This window comes from Mesoplodon densirostris, chromosome 18 (assembly GCF_025265405.1).
Source record: "Mesoplodon densirostris isolate mMesDen1 chromosome 18, mMesDen1 primary haplotype, whole genome shotgun sequence".
Classification (NCBI taxonomy): Eukaryota; Metazoa; Chordata; class Mammalia; order Artiodactyla; family Ziphiidae; genus Mesoplodon; species Mesoplodon densirostris.
This window is the reverse complement of record NC_082678.1, coordinates 14,876,292-14,896,876: the sequence shown is the minus strand read 5'-3', so window position 1 is coordinate 14,896,876 and position 20,585 is coordinate 14,876,292. Positions and strand designations below refer to the sequence as shown.

The 20,585-nt window shown below is 44.1% G+C and overlaps 1 protein-coding gene across 2 annotated transcripts in view; it reads left to right on the top strand.

Moving 5' to 3' along the window:
- RPTOR (regulatory associated protein of MTOR complex 1) overlaps nt 1-20,585 on the top strand; it is a 342,733-nt gene that overhangs the window by 199,257 nt on the left and 122,891 nt on the right. For both annotated transcript variants that reach the window (XM_060081126.1, XM_060081127.1), the window contains exon 7: nt 19,765-19,824. In XM_060081126.1, coding sequence (XP_059937109.1) covers nt 19,765-19,824 — 60 coding nt within the window. The remainder of the gene's footprint in view (nt 1-19,764; nt 19,825-20,585) is intronic.

Below are 20,585 nucleotides of genomic sequence, written 5' to 3'. Positions count from 1 at the left end.
ACCCATGAAAATAGATGATAGTTTTTGAAAAGTTCAATAAAATTTTTAAACTCTAGCTAGAATGGTCAAGAAAAACAGAAAGAAGATATAAATCGACTATTTCAGAAATGAGGGAGCATCACCACAGATCCAACAGACATTAAAAGGATAGTAAGGGAATCCTTTTAAGTATGAAGGACTTGGTGCCAATAAATTCTATGTCTTAGGTGAACTGGATGAATTTCGTGAAAGACAGAATACTAAACCTGACACAAAAAGAAAAAGAAAATATGGATAGTTTATATTTCATAAAGAAGCTGAATTCCCTAGTTAAAAGCCTCACAAAGAAAACTCCAAGCCCAGATATCTTTGCTAATGAATTCTAGCAAACATTTAAGAAAGAAATAATGCCAACACTTACACAAACTCTTTCAGAAAATAGAGGAAGGGGGAACATTTCCCATCCCATTCTAATAGGCTAACTTTATCTTAAAAGTCAAAGTCAGACAAAGACTCTGCAAGGGGGTGGGGGAAGCTACAGGTCAAGATCTCTCATGAACACCAGTATAAAAATTATTTGTTTTTCTTTATTTTATTTGTTTAAAACAATTTTTAAAAAAATTTGGGCTGTGCCGCACAATATGCAGGATGTTAGCTCCCCGACCAGGGGTCAAACCTGCTCCGCCTGCAGTGGAAGCACAGAGTGTTAACCACTGGACCACCAGGGAAGTTCCAACAGGTATAAAAATTCTTAACAAAATGTTAGCAAATGAAGCCCAACCATATAGAGAGACGATAAAGTATTATGATCAAGTAAGGCTTATCTTAGGAATGCAAGGCTTAATGTGAAAATCAATCAGTGTAATTCATTGCATTAGCAGAATAAAGGGGAAAACTTATATGATTATTTTAATAGATGCATAAAAAGAATATGACAAAATTCAGCACGGTTTTTTGACAAACTGATTCAGCAAACTGTAAATAGAAGAGAACATTCTCAAGCTCATAAAAGGCATCTAAGAAAAACTTACAGCTAACATTGTAGTTGAAATGGTGAAAGACACTTTCCCCAGAAGACTGGAAACAAGGCAAAGATGTTCATTCTCACCATTCCTTTCAACATTGTACTGGAAGTCATAGTCAGTGCAATAAGCTAGAAAAGAATAAAATGACATGCAGACTGGCAAAGAAGTAAAAATCTCTTCACAGACAACATGATTATCTACATAGAAAATCATGAGAAGTCTACGAAAAAGTCACTGGAACTAATGCATTTTAGCAAGGTTCTAAGATATAAGATCAATACCCCCAAATACCCCCTTTACATTTCTATAAAGTAAAAACTAATAGTTGGAAATTGAAAATTTTTAAAAATATATACTATTAGCTATGGCATCAAAATTCTGGAATACTTGGGAGTGAATGTAACAAAATATATGCAAGATCTGTGCACAAAAACTATGAAACATTGCAGAGAGAAAGGCCTAAATAAATGGAGAATTATACTGTGCTTATGGAGTAGAATACTCAATATTTTAAAACTTTTAATCTACCCAGGTTGATCTATAGATGCAGTGCAATATCCCAGTCAAAATGACACCTTTTTTTTTTTTGGAAATTGATGTTGATTTTACAGTTTATATAGAAATGCAAAGAGTCTAGCCAAAACAATTTTGAAAAACAGGCATGTGGTTCATTTCAAGATTTAATGTATACATATAACTGATTCACTTTGTTATACAGCAGCAACTAACACAACAATGTAAAGCAATTATACTCCAATAAAGATGTTAAAAAAAAAGAAAGAAAGAAATGTGTGTGAACAAACAATTCATGAAACGGGAACTTGAAGTGGCTATTAAAATTTTGGGGAAAAAAAAGATTTAATGTAAAGCTACAGTAATCAAGACTGTGGTATTAGTATAAGGATAGCCATGTAGATTAATGGAACAGAGTATGGAGTATGGAGCAGAATTAGACCCCCACATATATGATCAATTGATTTTGGACAGAGGTACCAGATAATTCAGTGGAGAAGGGACTGTCTTTTCAACAAATGGTGCTGGAACAACTGGCTATCCATTTGGGAAAAAAATAAAATCAACACCCCAGCCCTTATTTTACACTAAGCAGAAAAATTAATTTCTGATCTTCTATATATAAAAGACAAAACTATAAAACTTATAGATGAAAACGTAGGAGAAAATGTTCATGATTTCTTACATGTAACATAAATAGCACAAATCATTAAAAATTGATATATTGAGGTTCATCAAAATAAAAACATTTGTTCTTTGATAGATACTGTTAAGAAAATAAAAAGACAAGCCACAAACTAGTTGAAAAGATTTACAATACATGTATCTGAGAATATATAAAGAACTGTACCTAGAATATATAAAGAACTGTAAAAACTCAATCATAAGAAGACAACCCAAATTTTAAATAAATGGCCAAATGATTGGAATAGACGCTTGACAAAAAGAGAGGAAGAACCGACAGACCCACGAAAGGTGCTCGTGTGTTGGCCAGAATGTGGAGTAACTGGAACACTCATACATTGCTATGGGGATGAAAATAGTACAGCCACTTTAGAAAACAGTTTAGCCATTTTTAATAACTTTAAATATACACATAGCATACAACTCACTTATTCTCCTATGTATTTACCCAGGAGGAATGAAAACATGTGTCCACACTAAAATGTGCAATGAATGGTCATAGCTGTGTTCATGGTGTCCAAAACCTGGAAACAATCCAGAGAGATGTTCATCCATGGGTGAATGGACCAAATTTGGGGACATACACTTAGTCTGTTACTGCTTACCAATAAAAAGGAACAAGCTATCGATATAACATGAATGAGTCACTGCTTGAAAGAAGATAAACACAAAATAGTACATAGTTTATCATTTTGTGAAGTTCTTAGAGTGAACTACAACAAGAGAAAGCAGATCTGGGCTTGCTGGAGCCAGATACAGGGATGAGATGGACAGCGCTTCTGGGGGGTGGAAATGTCCTGTGTGGGAACTGTGGTGGTTGGTTGCAGAGACATAACACATTTGTCAAATACTTCAAATTATAATCTGAAATGGGTGCATTTTGTTGTATGCAAATTGTACCTCATTAAAGTTGATTTAAATGTTTTAAAATGCATAATATTGGGTAAAAAAATAATCCTTTTTTGTAAACTAAACACAAAGAATATAGTATAAACAAGTTTGCACATATACTTGAAATACGGAAGGGCATACATTAAATAGATGTGAGTGCCTATGGGGTATTGAGACAGGCTGGGGATGTAGGAAAGAAAACGGCAAAACAAAAGAGAAGGCTCACCCACGATGATGATGTGTTCCACTAACTCGGGACTGTGAAGAGCCTTCTGGACACCTAACATCTTAGAAAGTCACATATATGAAACGGACTAGACAGACCACCCTTTGCAAGATACCAGGATTTTGAAATCATGTCTCCTTTTATTTCTTTTAAATATCAGGTGTCAGTGTTGTCCCAAGGCTCAATGTAATCAATAATGGTAAAAAGCTAAGAAATATTATAATGTTTACAGAGTTACTGTCTAAATATTGACCAATTTGACCAAATTTTAGGCACATAGGGCCTTTTGAAAACCATCTTATTTCCCTGAGAAAAAGTATTAAGTGAATTTTTTTTAAAGGGCAGGTTACCTTTTTATTATTGTTCATGTTTGGGTGTATTTATCTTCTAGTAATTTGCTGTTGGCTCATATTCTCCCTTCTCCTCCAGTGTTTACCTAACAAGAGTACGTGGAATGTATTATCTCAAACGGATCTCACTAGGCAGTTCGGTGAGTCCAAGAGTCTTTGGTGAGAGTTTGAACGAATCAGTATGTAATGTGTGTGGAAGACTCTAGGGGAGCAAGCGTGAACAGAATATTCTTTTAACATAACAGGAGTGTTCAGAAGAGAATAAAGATTATATGCAGTTCAGCTCACAGTGGGACTCTTACAGCCACCGAGTTATTAATATAGTTACAGGAAGTCAACTTCGGGTGAAATGATGCTTATAAAATTGTGTTCTGCCCCCGCCGGCCAGCCTCCCTCCCTCCCGGTCCTCCTCATGATCGTCGGCCAATGGAAGCAAAGTCGTTTGTCCTCCGCTGTTTTGATACCATCATCACTATGTTCCAAATTAGTTTTAATCCCTGTTTGAAATCATAAGTGCAGAGCAACTGATTATATCACTTTTTATAAAACAATTACCTGTTAACTATTTATTTGCTTATTTGTATCTTCTCCTTAAACTTCTGGGCATTTTAACGGTACTTTGACTTCTTATCTGATTTGTGTGCCTTCAGAGACTGTTAATGTATACAGCTGCATACTTGACAGCACACTTTCATGACCCTTATGGACATAAAAAAGCAATCCTTTGATTGGTGCTGAACTAGGCGGTGTATTGCATGAACCAATTTCATTCTCTTTTTACTTTTGCTGAGATGGAATTGATGGTTCCTCTTAAATAACATCACGTTTTGAATACCAGAACAGTGTGACCAGGTAAAACCCATGCAGATGGTAGAATAGTGACCCCATCAGCATCTAAAATAGTGTAAATTAAGCCACGAGATGTCAGCCTCTTCTTTGTTTTTGTTTGTTTGTTTGTTTTTGTTTTTGGTACGTGGGCCTCTCACTGTTATGGCCTCTCCCATTGCGGAGCACAGGCTCCGGACGCACAGGCTCAGCGGCCATGGCTCACGGGCCCAGCCGCTCCGCGGCATGTGGGATCTTCCCGGACCGGGGCACAAACCCGCATCCCCTGCATCGGCAGGCGGACTCTCAACCACTGCGCCACCAGGAAAGCCCTTCTTTGTTTTTTTTTACTTGTTTATTTTACACACTTTATTCTGAGCGTTTAAACTGGATGCAGAGGCCATGTTAAGGCACTGAGACTGGGCGTTAAACCTTGTTCTAGTGTTAACTGTTGTCACCATGGTCATCAGAACAGCTTGTTTGCTTATCCTGAGATGGAATGGACTTGTGAAATAACTTCTTTTGAATATGTGTTCTGTTCTGTTCAGTCAGCCTTATTATAAGTACTAAAATTATAAAGATCTGTGAGACAAAGTCTGCTAAAGAGACACTTTTTTATCAATGCTGCTCTTGGGGATGGAGAAGAGGATGAGGAGATTCCTCTGCTCGCCGTGGAGGCAGCCAGCATCTTGCTGGGGGGGTCATTGGTCCTGACCTCCTGTGACAAGTAAAGTCTGGCTCAAGAGAGGAGGAAGAGGCGCCTGAGCAGTCACCGCCGGGCCATGTCTGGGTGATGGCAGAGCGTCCGGTGTGGCAGGGGCCCTGAGGACAGAGGGGAGGCAGGTGACCATGAAGTGGGAAGAGGGTGGAGCCGTGGATGTGCAGCTTGAAGGTGGGCTGTTCCGTAGGACCTTGTTCCAGGGATATGGTGCTGGGTCTGGGGTCCCGTCTCCAGAGCCAGTGAGACGGGTTGATCTCTCCCCTCCAGGAGTGTGACGGCTGATTCAGGAGACGTGTACGTGGATTAGTAATAGAGTGACTCGGGTGCTGCTCGAAATGGGCACACGGAGACGTAGACCCACACCCGACAGGGCAGCTTCCCCGGGTGGGCGAGACCTGGAGGCGGCCATAGCAGTGGCCCTCTGGTGGGCTTGGGTGAGCTCAGGACACCTGGGTGCTCCCAGCTGGCCTCTCCCCAGCCCCACCCACCGCCTCAGTGGAGGGCAGCAGGATTTGTGGATGTGACTCATAAAGGCGTTTCAGGGCCTTCTGATAACCCCCTCCTACTAAAAAAAAACAAAAAAACAAAAAGGAAGACCCGAGGTAAACAAATGGGACTGGAATGGAGAGGTGGCTTTCCAGGTGGAGGAGATCTGAGGGCCTGGAGGGAAGGAAGAGGCGGGAGCTGGACTCTGTTGGGTGGGGCGGGCGGGTTCTTTGCTGTCTGGTGGAGGGTCTGTGGTTGTTGTCACTTTGTTTTGAGCACGGCACGTGAGGCTTGAACAGGTGCATGAGATGAGAGGAAAGCTCATCCCAGGGGAGTTGTTTCACTGGGGTCCATCACCATGGTTTGGATGCAGTTGAGGTTACTCATAGAGAATGTAAGCCGAAAGGAGGGCCAAGAACACAGCACCAGGTTCTGCGAGTCCTAATGTAGGAAGGAAGTTGGCCAGAGGGAGTTATCGGAGGGGCAGAGCGGAGAAGGCAGCCAGACCCCCACATCCCTCTGAGGACCCTTCAGGGTTGAGGATTGGGAGAGGCCTTGAAGTTGACAGTTAGGAAGTCCTCAGTCACCTCGGGCAGTTCTAGAGCCACTGAAGTGGCAGCCAGAAGGCACGGGGCTACCCTGAGAAAGGGGAGGCAACATAGGCATAAACTGTGTTAAGGAAGTGAGTGGTAAAGGGGCAGAGGACCAGTTGCTCTTTTGAGGGGAAAATGGAAGACTTAAGGAAAGAGGTTGTTGGCTTTAAGTTAGTTGCTTTTTTAGTGTTCTTGTTTTTAATAGGCAAACATTTGTAGACTGGAAGGTAGGTATCTTTTAGAGAGGAAGCAACTGAGGCGGGCTGAGGCTGCCCCCTTCCTAGCAGAGGGGTTCATCTGCTTCTTGAAGCCATGAGGGCAGGTTTAGAAGAATCTCAATGGAGGGTACCGTCCCAAGGTCACTGACGTGACACCTAAACCAGAGCCCAGGAGTACAAGTAGGTAAAGTCAGCGAGCACGACTCAGTGAACACCCTCGTGGTGTGATTTCCAAGCTTCCTGCCTGGCTTGGGAGTCCAAGGACAGATTGTGTATCAGACATTGTAAGGAGAACACAATTTACATTTAAAAGATAATTGGAAGATCAACCTGAATTCACTCATTTGCTGCCAGAATACCAGGAATTGGCTCGGTTTCTCAGCAGAGCTCCTCCTCACCCCCGCCCCCTGGGAACTGTTTTTCTGGTGGATTCAATACCGTGAGAGTATGGAGAAGCCAATAGAATGTCTGGGCTTCCTTCCCTGCACCTGACCTGGTGTTGCCAGGCTCTGGTCTGCAGAGGAAACTTGCTTTGGCCTGGTGCCTCTGCTTGTTCCCCGCACAGTCCTCAGACCAGCAATGTTATCATCATGTCCACCTGCCTCTAAGTTAATGGGCACAGACTCATGGTTCATAAAGCAGCTGGAATATCTGGTACTTATCGGGGTACTTAATTGACAAATGTCTTACAAGAATTAAAATCATGTCGGTGCTATTAATGTTCAGAAACGTATTTGGGTGTTTTCTTTTCCTTGAGTATAAGGGGAGACATGAGTGCAGAAAAGCATGTAGGGAGAGCTTAGGTGTTAGAAGGGACAGGAGAGGATGGGGGTGGGGGGTACAAAGTCAGTCCAACCTCAAATATGAGACCTAAAAAGCAGGAAGATTTAAATTCTGAGGAAGACAACTGCATAGACTGAAGCCCGAGACTAGACTTGGGCGGCTGGCATGCCAGCCATGGTCCAGGCAGGAAGGAGAGACTTGGCTATAGTATTCCTGCAAGGCTGTTGGCCTTTGTTAATGAGCACAGGTTGGACCAAAACTGGACCTGAGATGTGCACACTTCTCATTTGTTTGGTGTTTAAGCTACTTCTCTGTTGCCTCTATTTTACCTGTTAGACAGGGATGTGCAGGCACTTCTGTCAGTTCTCTCCTGAGCCAATGGCTGGACCACTCACCCTGCCTGCTGGCTCCCACTCCACCTGTGGCCTCCCCCGCACAGCTGGGGGAGTCTCTCTTTATAGGCTTTCATCTTACTACTTGTTCCCTCTTTTCTTCCTGCTTTCACTGCTTGCATTTGAGACGATGCATTGAATTGTCTAGAGGAGCACAGTGGTACGTCATTTTTGAGTTTGGGTCCGGTGGCCTTAGCCCCCGTGGGAATGTTGTGGCACATGGCTGCAGAGGTGCGCTCTCACACTTGGCCACGTAACTGGCTGGGTAGTTTCAGAACCTTCTGAAACTCAGCTCTCTCCCCTGAAGTAGGAATAATATTAGCAAATGAAGAAGCTGTCTGGACACAGAAGGTACTTCATAAATGACATTGTCCCTATCTTAATCTTCCTGGAATCCCTGGAGATGCTGCCGGGTGGACCAGCAGATGGAGGAGTCATGGCTCGGCTCACAGCTTCTGCCCTAAAACACCAAACCTGTTGCCTCTTTTCCATGTCGCGTTCTTCTTCCCAGGAGTCATTTAGGAGTTCAACCTGGAAACGGAGTCAGAGAATGCGAATTTTTTTAACGGGAAGAACTTCCCACGTTTAAAACACCTGGGGCTTATTACAGAGACTCCTTGTGGCTGTTTTGTTTGTTTGTTTGTTTGTTTTGCGGTGCACGGGCCTCTCACTGTTGTGGCCCCTCCCGTCGCAGAGCACAGGCTCCGGACGAGCAGGCTCAGCGGCCATGGCTCACGGGCCTAGCCACTCCGTGGCACGTGGGATCTTCCCAGACCGGGGCACGAACCCGTGTCCCCTGCATCGGCAGGCAGACTCTCAACCACTGCGCCACCAGGGAAACCCCTTGTGGCTGTTTTTAAGCATGGGTTTTGCCGTGCTATTGTCAGGCGGGAGGTGAGCTGCAGCTGAGAAGCGCCCGTTCTCTCCGGGGTTGGAGTACGGCCTCACGCGCGATGGGAGCCTGGTGACAGAATCTGAACTGACCAGGCGTGCACAACACTGAATTCACTGCTGACTGAATTTCTAAGCCAGCCTCCGGCTCTCAGGAGTCTCCTTGCAGGGAGAAGTCTACTGGATACATAGGAAAGAAGAGAAATGAATGCCTGCGTTATTCCAGTAAAGTGTCTGTAACTCGCTGGAGGGGTTTGTTTGTATCTTTTGATCGCGGAAGGAGCGTGACACTGCACAGCTCATCTTGGTCTCCCATCCTGCTTAAAATTCCTTCCAGCCGATTTCTTCTCTCACTTGTATCTGGAGAAGAATCAGGGCTTGGCTTGGGGCCACCAGACGTGCCGGGACTTCAGAGTTCTGCAGTGACATCAGCTTCAGTCCCCTGTAATAGGGACTGACTGATTCTAAAATGATCCACGCAGGTCGCTGTGTAGCTCACGAGCACTGCTGCTCTCAGCGTATCATGGGCTTATGTTTTTAAATAGGGTCAGCTCTTTTGAAGTTGTCACTTGAATGGTTAAGTGGTATGGAATTTGGTGCTGCAGCGCCTGCCCTCCTCATTCACTGGGGCAGGGGTGGCCTCGGTTCGCCTGTATTTCCTCCATCCTTGTGCACACAGGCATGAATTGACCCCCAGAGTGAACTTTTGGATGTAGAGGAAAGATTGGGGGTCAAGGACATAGCTTCTTAATACAGAAAGGGCACATCAGGCAGCAAGAAAATATAATAAGAATAAATACGGTGGAAGATTGTAATTTAAGTGGTGTTTGGCTCTTTAGTTTAAAAGAATCACTTAATTTTTTTTTTTTTTTTTTTTTTTTTTTGCGGTACGCGGGCCTCTCACTGTTGTGGCCTCTCCCGTTGCGGAGCACAGGCTCCGGACGCACAGGCTCAGCGGCCATGGCTCACAGGCCTAGCCACTCCGCAGCATATGGGATCTTCCTGGACCGGGGCACGAACCCGTGTCCCCTGCATCGGCAGGCGGACTCTCAACCACTGCGCCACCAGGGAAGCCCAGAATCACTTAATTTTTACATAAATTTAACTTTCTGGGTGTGCCACGAGGCCATCCTATATCCTAGACAAGGACAGATGAGGGCCCAGCTGCTGTGTGTGAGAGTAAACAGGTGTGTTTACTGGGAAACACTCCCTTCAGCCATTTGGCCCTGTTTTCCCGTTATACTAGAAAACCTCGGTTCCCAGGGGACAGCAGCCTCCGCCACCACCTCTCAACCATTCCTCAGCACTGCCAGCACATGAAGACGCCTACTAAATCAGAACTGTGCAGCAGGGCTCACAGGGGGGTTCCCTGGGTGAGAGGATTGGGGTTCTGTGTGTCCCGTGTGAAATTCTTGTTTTCTGTGGCCGCCCCTTCCTGACTGCCGGCTCTCTCCAGGCGGTTTGTATGTGTTCACTCCTCAGCTTTGTCAGTAGGCAGCGTAAACACAGTCCTTGTTTTCAGTTTATCAGGTAAAATTACACCTTAAGATTTGAATCGGACTGAGGAGGCTGGAGCATGTGAGGCTGTCCTGGACAAGCTGGATTCTAACTTCTTTATCAGGTGAATTCCATGGAAACAGGGTCCAGAAAGTTTGGAAGAACTCCATGGAAGCTTGTTGTGTGTTCTGCGTCTCTCCTGTGGTTGGGGGTCGTGAGTGTCACTTCTGTGGAAGAGAGCTGCACTTTTAGGAGAGAGTGTTGGTTTTCTGCTTTTGCAGATAAGTGCAGGGGCTTTGCTGTCAGGACCGACTCTTAATGACCACGGAGATGAGCTGGGCTGGGAGGGGCTGGGAAGCCCCTCTTTACATCTTGACATTCTTCAAAAACAGAAACAAACTGCTCAAGTTTTGAGAACTTAGATCTTTTCCTGGAGTGTTTTCCTGACGTTGACTCATCAACGTAGGAACATCTGCTTTGACCTCTCTTTCTCTTTCTCTGTTTACTTTTCATTGCAGGACAGTTTTCAGCCATTCTAACAAAACAGTCAAGAGAATAATAAAACAAACCCCCTTGTACTCATAACCCAAATCTTACATTTGTTACTTGCTCTATCATTTTCTTCTTATGGCTATTTTTAGTAAATTACAGAAATTGTGATATTTACCCTCCAGTACTTAAATATGCATTTTCTATTTTCCTTATGACAATTGTTTTGACCTTTTAACCTCTTCTGAACCAAAATGACAGCACCCTTGCAGAGTTAGCACTGTTCCCTTGAAAGTTCTTTCTGCTTTCACTGGGCAGGTACTTAAGGGACCCCTGGGATGTCTTCCAGGCTCTGGCCCCGGGAACAAGACAGACTCATTCCGAGCATCATTCAGCTGCTTGCCTCTGAAGCAACGAGGTCAGCTGAGACAGCTGGCCCCTGAACCTCATTTGTGTCTTGTCCTGGTTACTGGTCTAGAAGCTCCTGAGGAGAGTGAGCCATTCTGTACGTTTGAAAGTGGTAGCTATTTAAAGATTGTAAATTACAAAAGTCTCTTTTTCTACTTTTTTTTCCCCTAATAATATACATGGCATACTTCTTAATTTAGTTACAAATACCAGATGATTGGCACACTGTTTCATGTGGGGTTTTTTGTTTGTTTCTTTGGGGTTTTTTTTGTTTTTTGAGGTACGCGGGCCTCTCCCTGCTGTGGCCTCTCCCGTTGCGGAGCACAGGCTCCAGACGCGCAGGCTCAGCGGCCATGGCTCACGGGCCCAGCCGCGGAGCGGCATGTGGGATCTTCCCGGACCGGGGCACGAACCCGTGTCCCCCTCATCGGCAGGCGGACTCTCAACCACTGCGCCACCAGGGAAACCCCTCTTTGTTTGTTTTTAACCTGCTACATTAAATGAAATGTCACGGAATTTGCTTGTCTTGTTTTAATAGTGTATTGCCACTTTGAGCTGTTTCCCAAAATTCCTTTAAAAGCCTGACATCTCTGGCAATGTGCTTCATGTTCAGAAGGACTTGGTTAAAATAGTCTGATCTGTGAAGCTTCCGCGGCATCTCCATCCATGGAGACCTCAGTGTCGGCCCATAAGAAGGACTTGGCCACACTCAGTACAGCCTCTGCACAGAACGCAGCTACCCGAGGACTCCAGAAAGTGAGCGGCACCTTGGGGACTGAAATCAGACCGTGAATAACACTCATAATGGGGATCAGTTCTGCGTGTCTTTTCCTGCCCTGTGTCTCTCAGCTCTGACCCAGGTGCAGGCTAGACCTGCACAGGGAGTGCTGAGAGCAAGACTGCTGGGGAAGCCCCTCTTTCTCACTGGAGGGGAGGGTCACCTGCATGTGGGAGAGAGTGGAGGGCACACCCCCTCCACAAAGTACCAACCTGGAGCTCAATTCAGGAACTCTCCGAATCTCTTTGTTCAAGATTCTTTTTAGAGCTCAGTCTCCAGCCTCCTTCCCTCCTGAGGTCAGAGGCTGGAGGTCAGCATGGGGCTGAAAGTTCCCTGCTGTTAGCCAGTGTCGGTCTTTCTGGTGACCAGCCCCCACCCTGAGTCACCTCATCAGCATAAACTCAGGTGTGGTTACAAGGGGCTCCAGAAAGGAGGCAGCATATGCTTTGTATCCTCAATGAAATTACAGAAAAATGGTCTCTGAAAAAAAATGAATAAATACTGAGATTGACAAAACAGTACATCAAGATGAAAAGAGAGCTAGCAAAGAGAAAGTTTAAGAAATCAAATTTAATTCTGAAGTTTGTGACCTTAAAATTGGTCAGGAGTACAGGAAACAGCAGTAAAAACTAATGAGAAACAAGAAAAATAAAACAATGAAGATTCAACATATAGATTATTATCCTTGAAATATGGAATAAAACAAATGGTAATAAAATAGTATGTAAGCATAGGCCATATTTCAACAAGTATTGATATAAGCTTTCTCATTCTCTTCATAAAGTTACCATGATTGAGGTACCAAGCCTGACAAATGCAGTGTGTATACACACACACAGACACATACACATACACACAAACACACAGAGGCACACACATATGCATACACAGACACACACTGCAGATGAGTTCAAAATGAAATATTAGCACTTAGAATCCTGCCATATAGTAAGAGAAGAATAAACTTTGGCCAAGTGAGATTCATTCCAGGACTGTTTTGATGACTTTCTGTTAGGCTGCCTATCAATATAAGGCAACATCTTAATAAGTGAGAGAAGAATAGTTATTTGATAAAATTTTAAATGAATTTTAATAAAAACTTATAATAAAAATAGAAGAATACTTCCTTTACATAAGAGAAACCTTCTAAACTAGCAGCTATCGTCATGCACTAATGCTAAGTGACTACAAATCAATACCATAAAAGTACAGGCTACCTCTGGGGAGGGGGCGGGAGCAGACACCATGGCGGGGACACGTGGGGCCTTTTAGATTTTGTGATGTGCTATTTCTTAATCTGTGTGGTGCTTATATTTACTTTATTGTTCCTTAAACTCACATCTGTATCTTATATACTCTTCATATATGGTATACTTCACAATAATTTCCTTTAAATTGTTACCCTTTTTATATATTAAAAATAGCCAGTAAGGAAATGTTGGGAAGGAGAGTAAATCTGATTCACAGTAGCAGCAGTAACAATGACAAAACACAAACAAGGGGCTTCCCTGGTGGCACAGTGGTTAAGAATCTGCCTGCCAATGTAGGAGACATGGGTTCGAGCCCTAATCTGGGAAGATCCCACATGCCGCGGAGCAACGAAGCCCATGCGCCACAACTACTGAGCCTGCGCTCTAGAGCCCGCGAGCCACAACTGCTGAGCCCGTGTGCCACAACTGTGGAAGCCCGCGCACCTAGAGCCCATGCTCCACAACAAGAGAAGCCACCACAATGAGAAGTCCATGCGCCACCACAATGAGAAGCCCATGCACCACAACGAAGAGTAGCCCCCATTTGCCGCAACCAGAAAAAAGCCCGCGTGCAGCAACAAAGACCCAACACAGCCAAAAAAAAAAAAAAAAACATAAACAAGCTAAGAGTGTATTGGACGTATGTATAGAAAATTCCATAAAACTTTACTGATTGATACGAAAGGATATTTGAATAAATGGAGGGATTGACCACATTATTATTACATGACGAGAGCCAGAAGATTAAGGATATAAATTCTCCTTAAATTAAACCATAAATTTGGCACATATTGATAAAGTAATTTTTTTTTTCCTTTTTCCTTGCGGTATGCGGGCCTCTCACTGTTGTGGCCTCTCCCGCTGTGGAGCACAGGCTCCAGACACGCAGGCTCAGCAGCCACAGCTCACGGGCCCAGCCACTCCGCAGCACATGGGATCCTCCTGGACCGGGGCACGAACCCGCGTCCCCTGCATCGGCAGGCAGACTCTCAACCACTGCACCACCAGGGAAGCCCTGATAAAGTAATTTTAAAGGTCAAGTAGAAGGATAAATGTTTGAGAAGACCCATGAGAAGTTTTTGAAAAAATGTGTGAAAGGAAATTTGTCCTACTTGTTATTAAAATGCATTTTGAAGGTTCAGGTGGAGTAAGAGCAGACATTGGAGGCCATGGAACAGAGTAGAGCGTTCCAGAAACAGAATCTACTGTATAAGAATTTATCATTTGGAAAAAGAATGAATTAATCAATACTATATGAGGCACATGGCTAACCATTTGAATTTTTTTTAATCCTTACCTCTTACCTGAAAAAATAAATATACCAAATATACCGAGGATTTAAATGTAAAAAAGAAAACTCACAAAAGTACTGGAAAAATTGTCAGGAGAATTAAAGAGCTTAAAGGAAGTGATAGATTTTATTAAACACCAATTTTAAGTTTTATATGGCAAAGAAAACAAAACTTAAAATTATAAATTGAGAAAAATTGTGTAATATATAACAAAGCCACCGTTGGTTCCATTAACGTATAAGGCACTTTTAAACTCAATAAGACAAGAAGGGCATAAACAGGAAACAAGCAAAAGAAAAATACAAAGAACTGGAAAAATTATTAGTTGACATTTAACCTCAATAATAATCAAAGAAATTCCAATGATGTGTCATTTCTCACCTATCAGTAGAACAGAGGGTTTGTTTTTCTTTTATGTTGATAAACCCAGTATTTTCCAGAAGTTAAAAAGTGGGTATATTCAGCCTTGATGAGACAGTAAATGGCACTTCCCTCTGGAGAGCCATCAGATGACTGGTCATTCGATATGTGTACCTATTTGTCAGGCAGTTCCATTGCTACGAATGCATCCCGAGGACAGCACACTTATGTTCATGAAAAAGGTAATGTTCTATGCATCAGCATTTATATTGTCCATGATACACAAGGGCAAGTTACAGAACAGCATGTATAAACTGCAGCCTTTTCATATAATGGAATACCAGTCAGCAACAAAACAATAAATTCATGATACAAACAAAAACGTGGATAAACATCCAAAACATTATGCTGACTGGAAGAGGCCTTATACAAAAGTACATACTTGATGAGTGAGTCCATGTATGTGAAACTCTAGAACAGAGGAATAAAAATCAGTAGAAAAATCAGAGCAGTGTTTGCCTCTGCGGGCAATGGGAGGAAGTAGGAATTGGCTGAGAAAGGGCGAGAGAAAACTCCCTGGGATGTTGGTAGTGGTCCCTGTAGGAGCTTGGGTACACGGGCATGTGCATTTGTCAGAACCTGGTGAACGAACAATTAAGATGTGTGTACTTCATTGTATGTAATCTTACATCAAAAGACAAAAACAGTAAACAGATACTGAGATCTCAGTATGTGTGCTGAAGAATTTACAGGCAAGTGTACCATATCCTCTGTCACACCAAAAATGAGATGGATTAATGGAGAGGCAGAGATGTGATAAAGCAAATGCAATCAAATGCTGATGGTGGAACCTAGGTGATGGGATGCAGGAGCGTACTCTAAAATTCTTTCAACTTTGTTGAATGTTGGAAAATGCTGGAAAACAAATGTTTAAAAAAAAACAACAACACAGATGTGGTGTGTATGGCAAATTCTCTTATGGTAAGAAAAAAAATGAACAAAACCCAAGGGTAGATATTGGTTGTGCACGTGTGCTGGGCACAGTCTGGATGCAGAGGAGCAGTCAGCAGTGGAATGGGGCGGCAGGACAGACTCTACTTTTCCATTACACACATCTGTATTGTTTGGGATGTTCCAGTGACTGTGATTTCCTTTTCTCCTAGAACAAAATAAATCAGCATGATTCAATTTTCTCTAAGAGGTAAATGTGAAAATGTTAATGGTTATCTTAGGTTTGGGGGTAATTTTTACTTGTAATTTTCTGTACTTTTAATTTTTTATGGTAAATATGTGGGGGGGTTTCAATTAGAAAAGAATTAATATTTTTTAGAATTCTCAGAAGCAATAGCATCCAACAGTTATATGATAGTGTACAAGGTTACACAATTGAGGTTTTTTTACGTTAATTAATTTTTTCTGCATAAAAATCTTGAAGCCACTCACTTTCAAGAGCAACAGGAAAAAAAGATATATGTGAAATATTAGAAATTAATCTTATACCATATTCACTTGTTGACACATTTATGGATTATCAAAACTATATATTAAGGCACCCTTCTAAGTACTGGGGGCACACTGATGAAGAAAATAAGAGAAGTCCTTGTACTCATTGAGCTTATCTTCTATGATAAAGACAAGCAATAACAAATATATAATAAGGTAGCAAGAAATGCTATTTTTAAAAAGCAGGTATGCAGGTAGAGAATGAAGGTGCTATTTTCCTTAGGCTGGTCAGGGAAGGTAGAAGAAGCCCAAATAAACCAAAGGAGTAAACTTGCCAGTTATCTGGGGCAAGAGTGTTGCAGGCTGAGGGCACAGCAAGTGCAAAGGCCCTGCGGTGGGGCTGTACCTGGCATGTTGAAGGAGCAGGAAGTGTGTCAGGGTGAATGGAGCTGGGTAAGCAGAGTGAGAGTGAGGAAGTGAAGTCAGAGCAGTGACTGGAAGCCCAGGGCAGAGCCTTGGGAGGCTAGGCAAGCACCCTGCCTTTCATCCTTCATGGGAGGAAGCCTCTGGAGGATCAAGATGAAATGACTTATCACAGCATTTCCTCTTAAAAGGCTTGCTTTGCCTGCTGGGTAGAGAATTCCTGGGAGAGGAATAAGGAGCACAGGCAAGAGTGGAAGCAGAGACTGTTCTGGAAAATGTGAGAGAGACTGGGGCCTGGCCTAGGGCTGTGGCCTCAAGGGGGTGACTCTGCCCCCCAGGGACATTAGGCAGTGTCAGGAGACATGTTTGGTTGTCACAACTGGGATGTAGTGCTGCTGGCATCCTGTGGGTCGAGGCTAGGATGCTGCCCTTACAGCAAAGAATGATCTGGCCCTAAGAGTCCTTAGTACACAGCTGAGAAACCCTGGCCTGGAGGGTCAGCAGGCAGGCAGTAAGCAGTGGTCAGGTGCTGTGTAACTGTTCACTCGAAGTTCGGAAAGGGCAAGTCAGACAAAGAGGATTCAGAAGTGGCCAGAGCCTGTTGATGAGCGCTTTAGCGCCAAGAGTAAGCACTAACCGACTGCCAGCTGTTGTGTTTATTGTCATAATTACTAATATCCAATTTTGTGGAATTGTCAAGCCATTTTTATTGCCTCTGATTTTGCCTGGTGAGAAAGAATAAATATTGGCTGATGTACAATTTGTGGATTGTCAGTCACTGGTTTATCCATGATGCTCTTAATGCATATAACCATATCATAAATATTTTAAAGTTGCATCGTGGCCCTATTTTTAATTTCCTACTTAATGGAACTTTATATTTTCAGCAGATTTATCATAATACTTATTTCCCAGTTAATAATTATTTTTATAATTTTAAAGTCTGATTCCAGAATGTGGTCAGCAATGAATCTGGTTTTATTAACAATTTTTCTCTTGATTTTAGGTAGAATACTCTCCATTGTGGATGAGACACTGATTCTGTTGTCTTCCTCTGAGGAGTTTTTAGCTCTGTTCTTGTAGATGGTTTAATTGATTGAGGTCTCTTAGCTGTAGGACTGGTCTCCTTTGATTTTGCTCATAGTTCTGGGGTGAGGCTCTGAATCCTGGACCGTGGTTGTAACTGAGGCACCACCCCATAGGGTGTCAGTGGAAAGCCCCAGGTGTTGATAGCCCCCTAACGTGGCACTGGCTGTCCCCATCTGCATGCATATCTGCTAGTGAGCAAGTGTGGAAACCTCTGCCCAGTGTGTTCAGCACTTCAGCTCTGGTGTCCCCGGGGCTCCTCGGGGTCTGGGCCCACGCCTGTGTAGTGCCGGGCTCAGCCCAGGATCCTAGGAGAGCTTGCTCGCAGAGTTTGACTCCTCCTTCCTACAACTTCCCCTGAAGCTCCTGGCAGCCTGGGGTTCTGATCTCCTTTCCGTTGAGCAGTGTCCCCGGCTCTGTGTGAATTGGGGAGCACGCCTGGGAAAAGCTGGTTAAGGCAGACCTTGTTATTCTTCTTTTAAGGGTCATGGCTTCCCTTTCTGCCTGTATTTGTTTGCTCTTTGGTGCTTTCAAGTGGTGGTTGTTTATATTTTGTCCAGAGCTTATTGTTATTGACAAAAGGATTAGTCTGGCACAGACTGTCATTATGGGAAGGCAGAGGTCCAATCAGTAAGTGCCTTACAGAGAGAAAGATGACAGAGCAGCCCTGTTTACATAGGCCTCAGAATTGGACTGGAAAATGCGTTTCCTGTAGACCATTTCTATCCACGGAGAGATCCTGATTCACATGGAGCCGCTGTCAGAGCTGCATGTGGGCTGGTTCGGCGGTTGCGGTGATGCGCGGGAGCGGACGGGCTGAGTTCTCCGCCAGCGGAGTAAACAGAGGATTTGTCTGGAGGGACTGATTGGCCCGGCGGAGCAGCTGGTCAGCCCAGCCGTTTGTGCTGGTGGGAGAGGGTCTCTGTCTGTGTTGGGCAAACACAGCCCTCATTTATGTTTCTTCTGCTCCGTGAATAGAGAGCACCAGCCCAGCCACAGCCAGGAAGATAACTTCCTCTGCTGGCTGAGCGAGGCGTTGCTCCCCGAGGCCATGAGCCTGGCGGGGCTGGGTGCACAGAGTCCCCTCTTCCCCTCCCCCCACCCTCCCCCCTGCTGGAGGGCTGCGTGTTGGGAGCCAGTGGCCCACCAGACGCCGTCTTCACGGCCTTGTCTGTCATCTTCCAGCCTCTGGGTCTCTCTCTGTCTCCTTGTCTTTCTCCCCCACCTCCACCCACCCACCGTACACGTCTCACTCCACGTGTCCTGAATATGGCCTATTCCTTGTACTCATCCCCTCCTTTGAGCCTACTGGTCTTCTCCGACCTTCCTCCACTTCTCACATCCACTATTGATACTAAAATACATTTTGTGGGTGTATTTGCTGTGTGCCTGATGCTGTTTTTATGGAGGGCATTATTTGTTCTTAATTTTTAAAGCCGATGAATTAAATGTTTTACATTTCTCCTGCGACTGATACTAAGTTGCCTCTTCACTCCATGCGACCATTGATTCTGTCCTGCTGCATGGCGATAGCCCTGACAGCAAGAAAGAGATGGTCTGAGACCTCCTGTTGGTGCACACAAATTAGGTGAAGCCTGGACAGTCCCACCCTAGCCCTCCAGGATGGCTCTGCAGTGAAGGTTAAGTCTCGCAGCTCTGACTCCTATGATTTTATGATAATTAAAATGATATAATTGAATTCACTTTTCTTTGTCTTCTCTCACGAATTTCTTTTGTGTGCCTGGGGGTGGTTCGCTGATTCTTCCATCACTCTCCCCAGCTTACTTGCTTAAGAAGGAAAAATAGAAAAGTGGAGCCTGTTCATCATCTGGGTGGAACCCTCCTGTCCTGTGGAATCTTGTGCACACGTGCCCCCAGCCCCTGCCACAGTGGGGGCTCTGCCCTGCCATCCCACAGACTTGTTTCTCTTCTTCCACTGAAGACCTACGGTTGCAGCTCAGTGTTCCTGCCCCTTTGAGAGGCTGCAGGGAGATTTTCTTCATAAACCTAAAAGCTGACAGAATTAAGAAAAACAGGGTTTACTTTTTCACCATGGCAATCCCCACCCTCACCTTCCTCTCTTTGCTTTTTCTGTGGGACTGTTGCACTCTCTTGTTAAATATCCCTTTGCTGTGATTCACTTTCTTTTCTTTCTCTGCAGGTTTTGCATGCAGAAATGCGTTAGTCTGGTGCCTGGAGTCACACTGGATTTGATAGAAAAGTAAGTCAGATTTTTAAACTATTGTGGCTTCTGGTGTGAGGAGAGTCTCCTTTTTTCACTCTTGGTTCTCAGAAGTACTTCCTGTCGGCACAGGTTGTTTCCCTTTCATGTGGGTGTGTTCTTTTGTTCTCTGATTAAGGCCATGTTTGTGATTGTCACATAGAACACAGCTAAATTTGGGGCCATATTAAAATGAAAAGAATAAAAGCTGAATCCTTTTGAACATTTAAAAATACTTCCAGGGCCTCCCTGGTGGCGCAAGTGGTTGAGAGTCCGCCTGCCGATGCAGGGGATACGGGTTCGTGCCCCGGTCTGGGAGGATCCCATATGCCGCGGAGCGGCTGGGCCCGTGAGCCATGGCCGCTGAGCCTGCGCGTCCGGAGCCTGTGCTCCGCAACGGGGGAGACCACAACAGTGAGAGGCCCGCATACCGCAAAAAAAAAAATAAATTAAATAAATAAATAAATAAATAAATAAATAAATAAATAAATAAAAATACTTCCAACACTGAGCCAAAGTAAAAACATATCGTTACACATGCAGACCAATCACTTCACATACAGGTCACTGCTATACAGATCCATCACTCTGCACATAGAGATCATCACTCTGCTCCCCAGCTGCAAACGTCAGATCACAGCTTAGCATCTTCCCGATGTTCTTCAATGTTCCCTTTCACGTTCTGCAACCTTCCATCCCCCCCGCCCCAATTTTACATTCGATCTCAGGGCAGATGCAGTGGTCCCTGCAGGAGGGGTCCT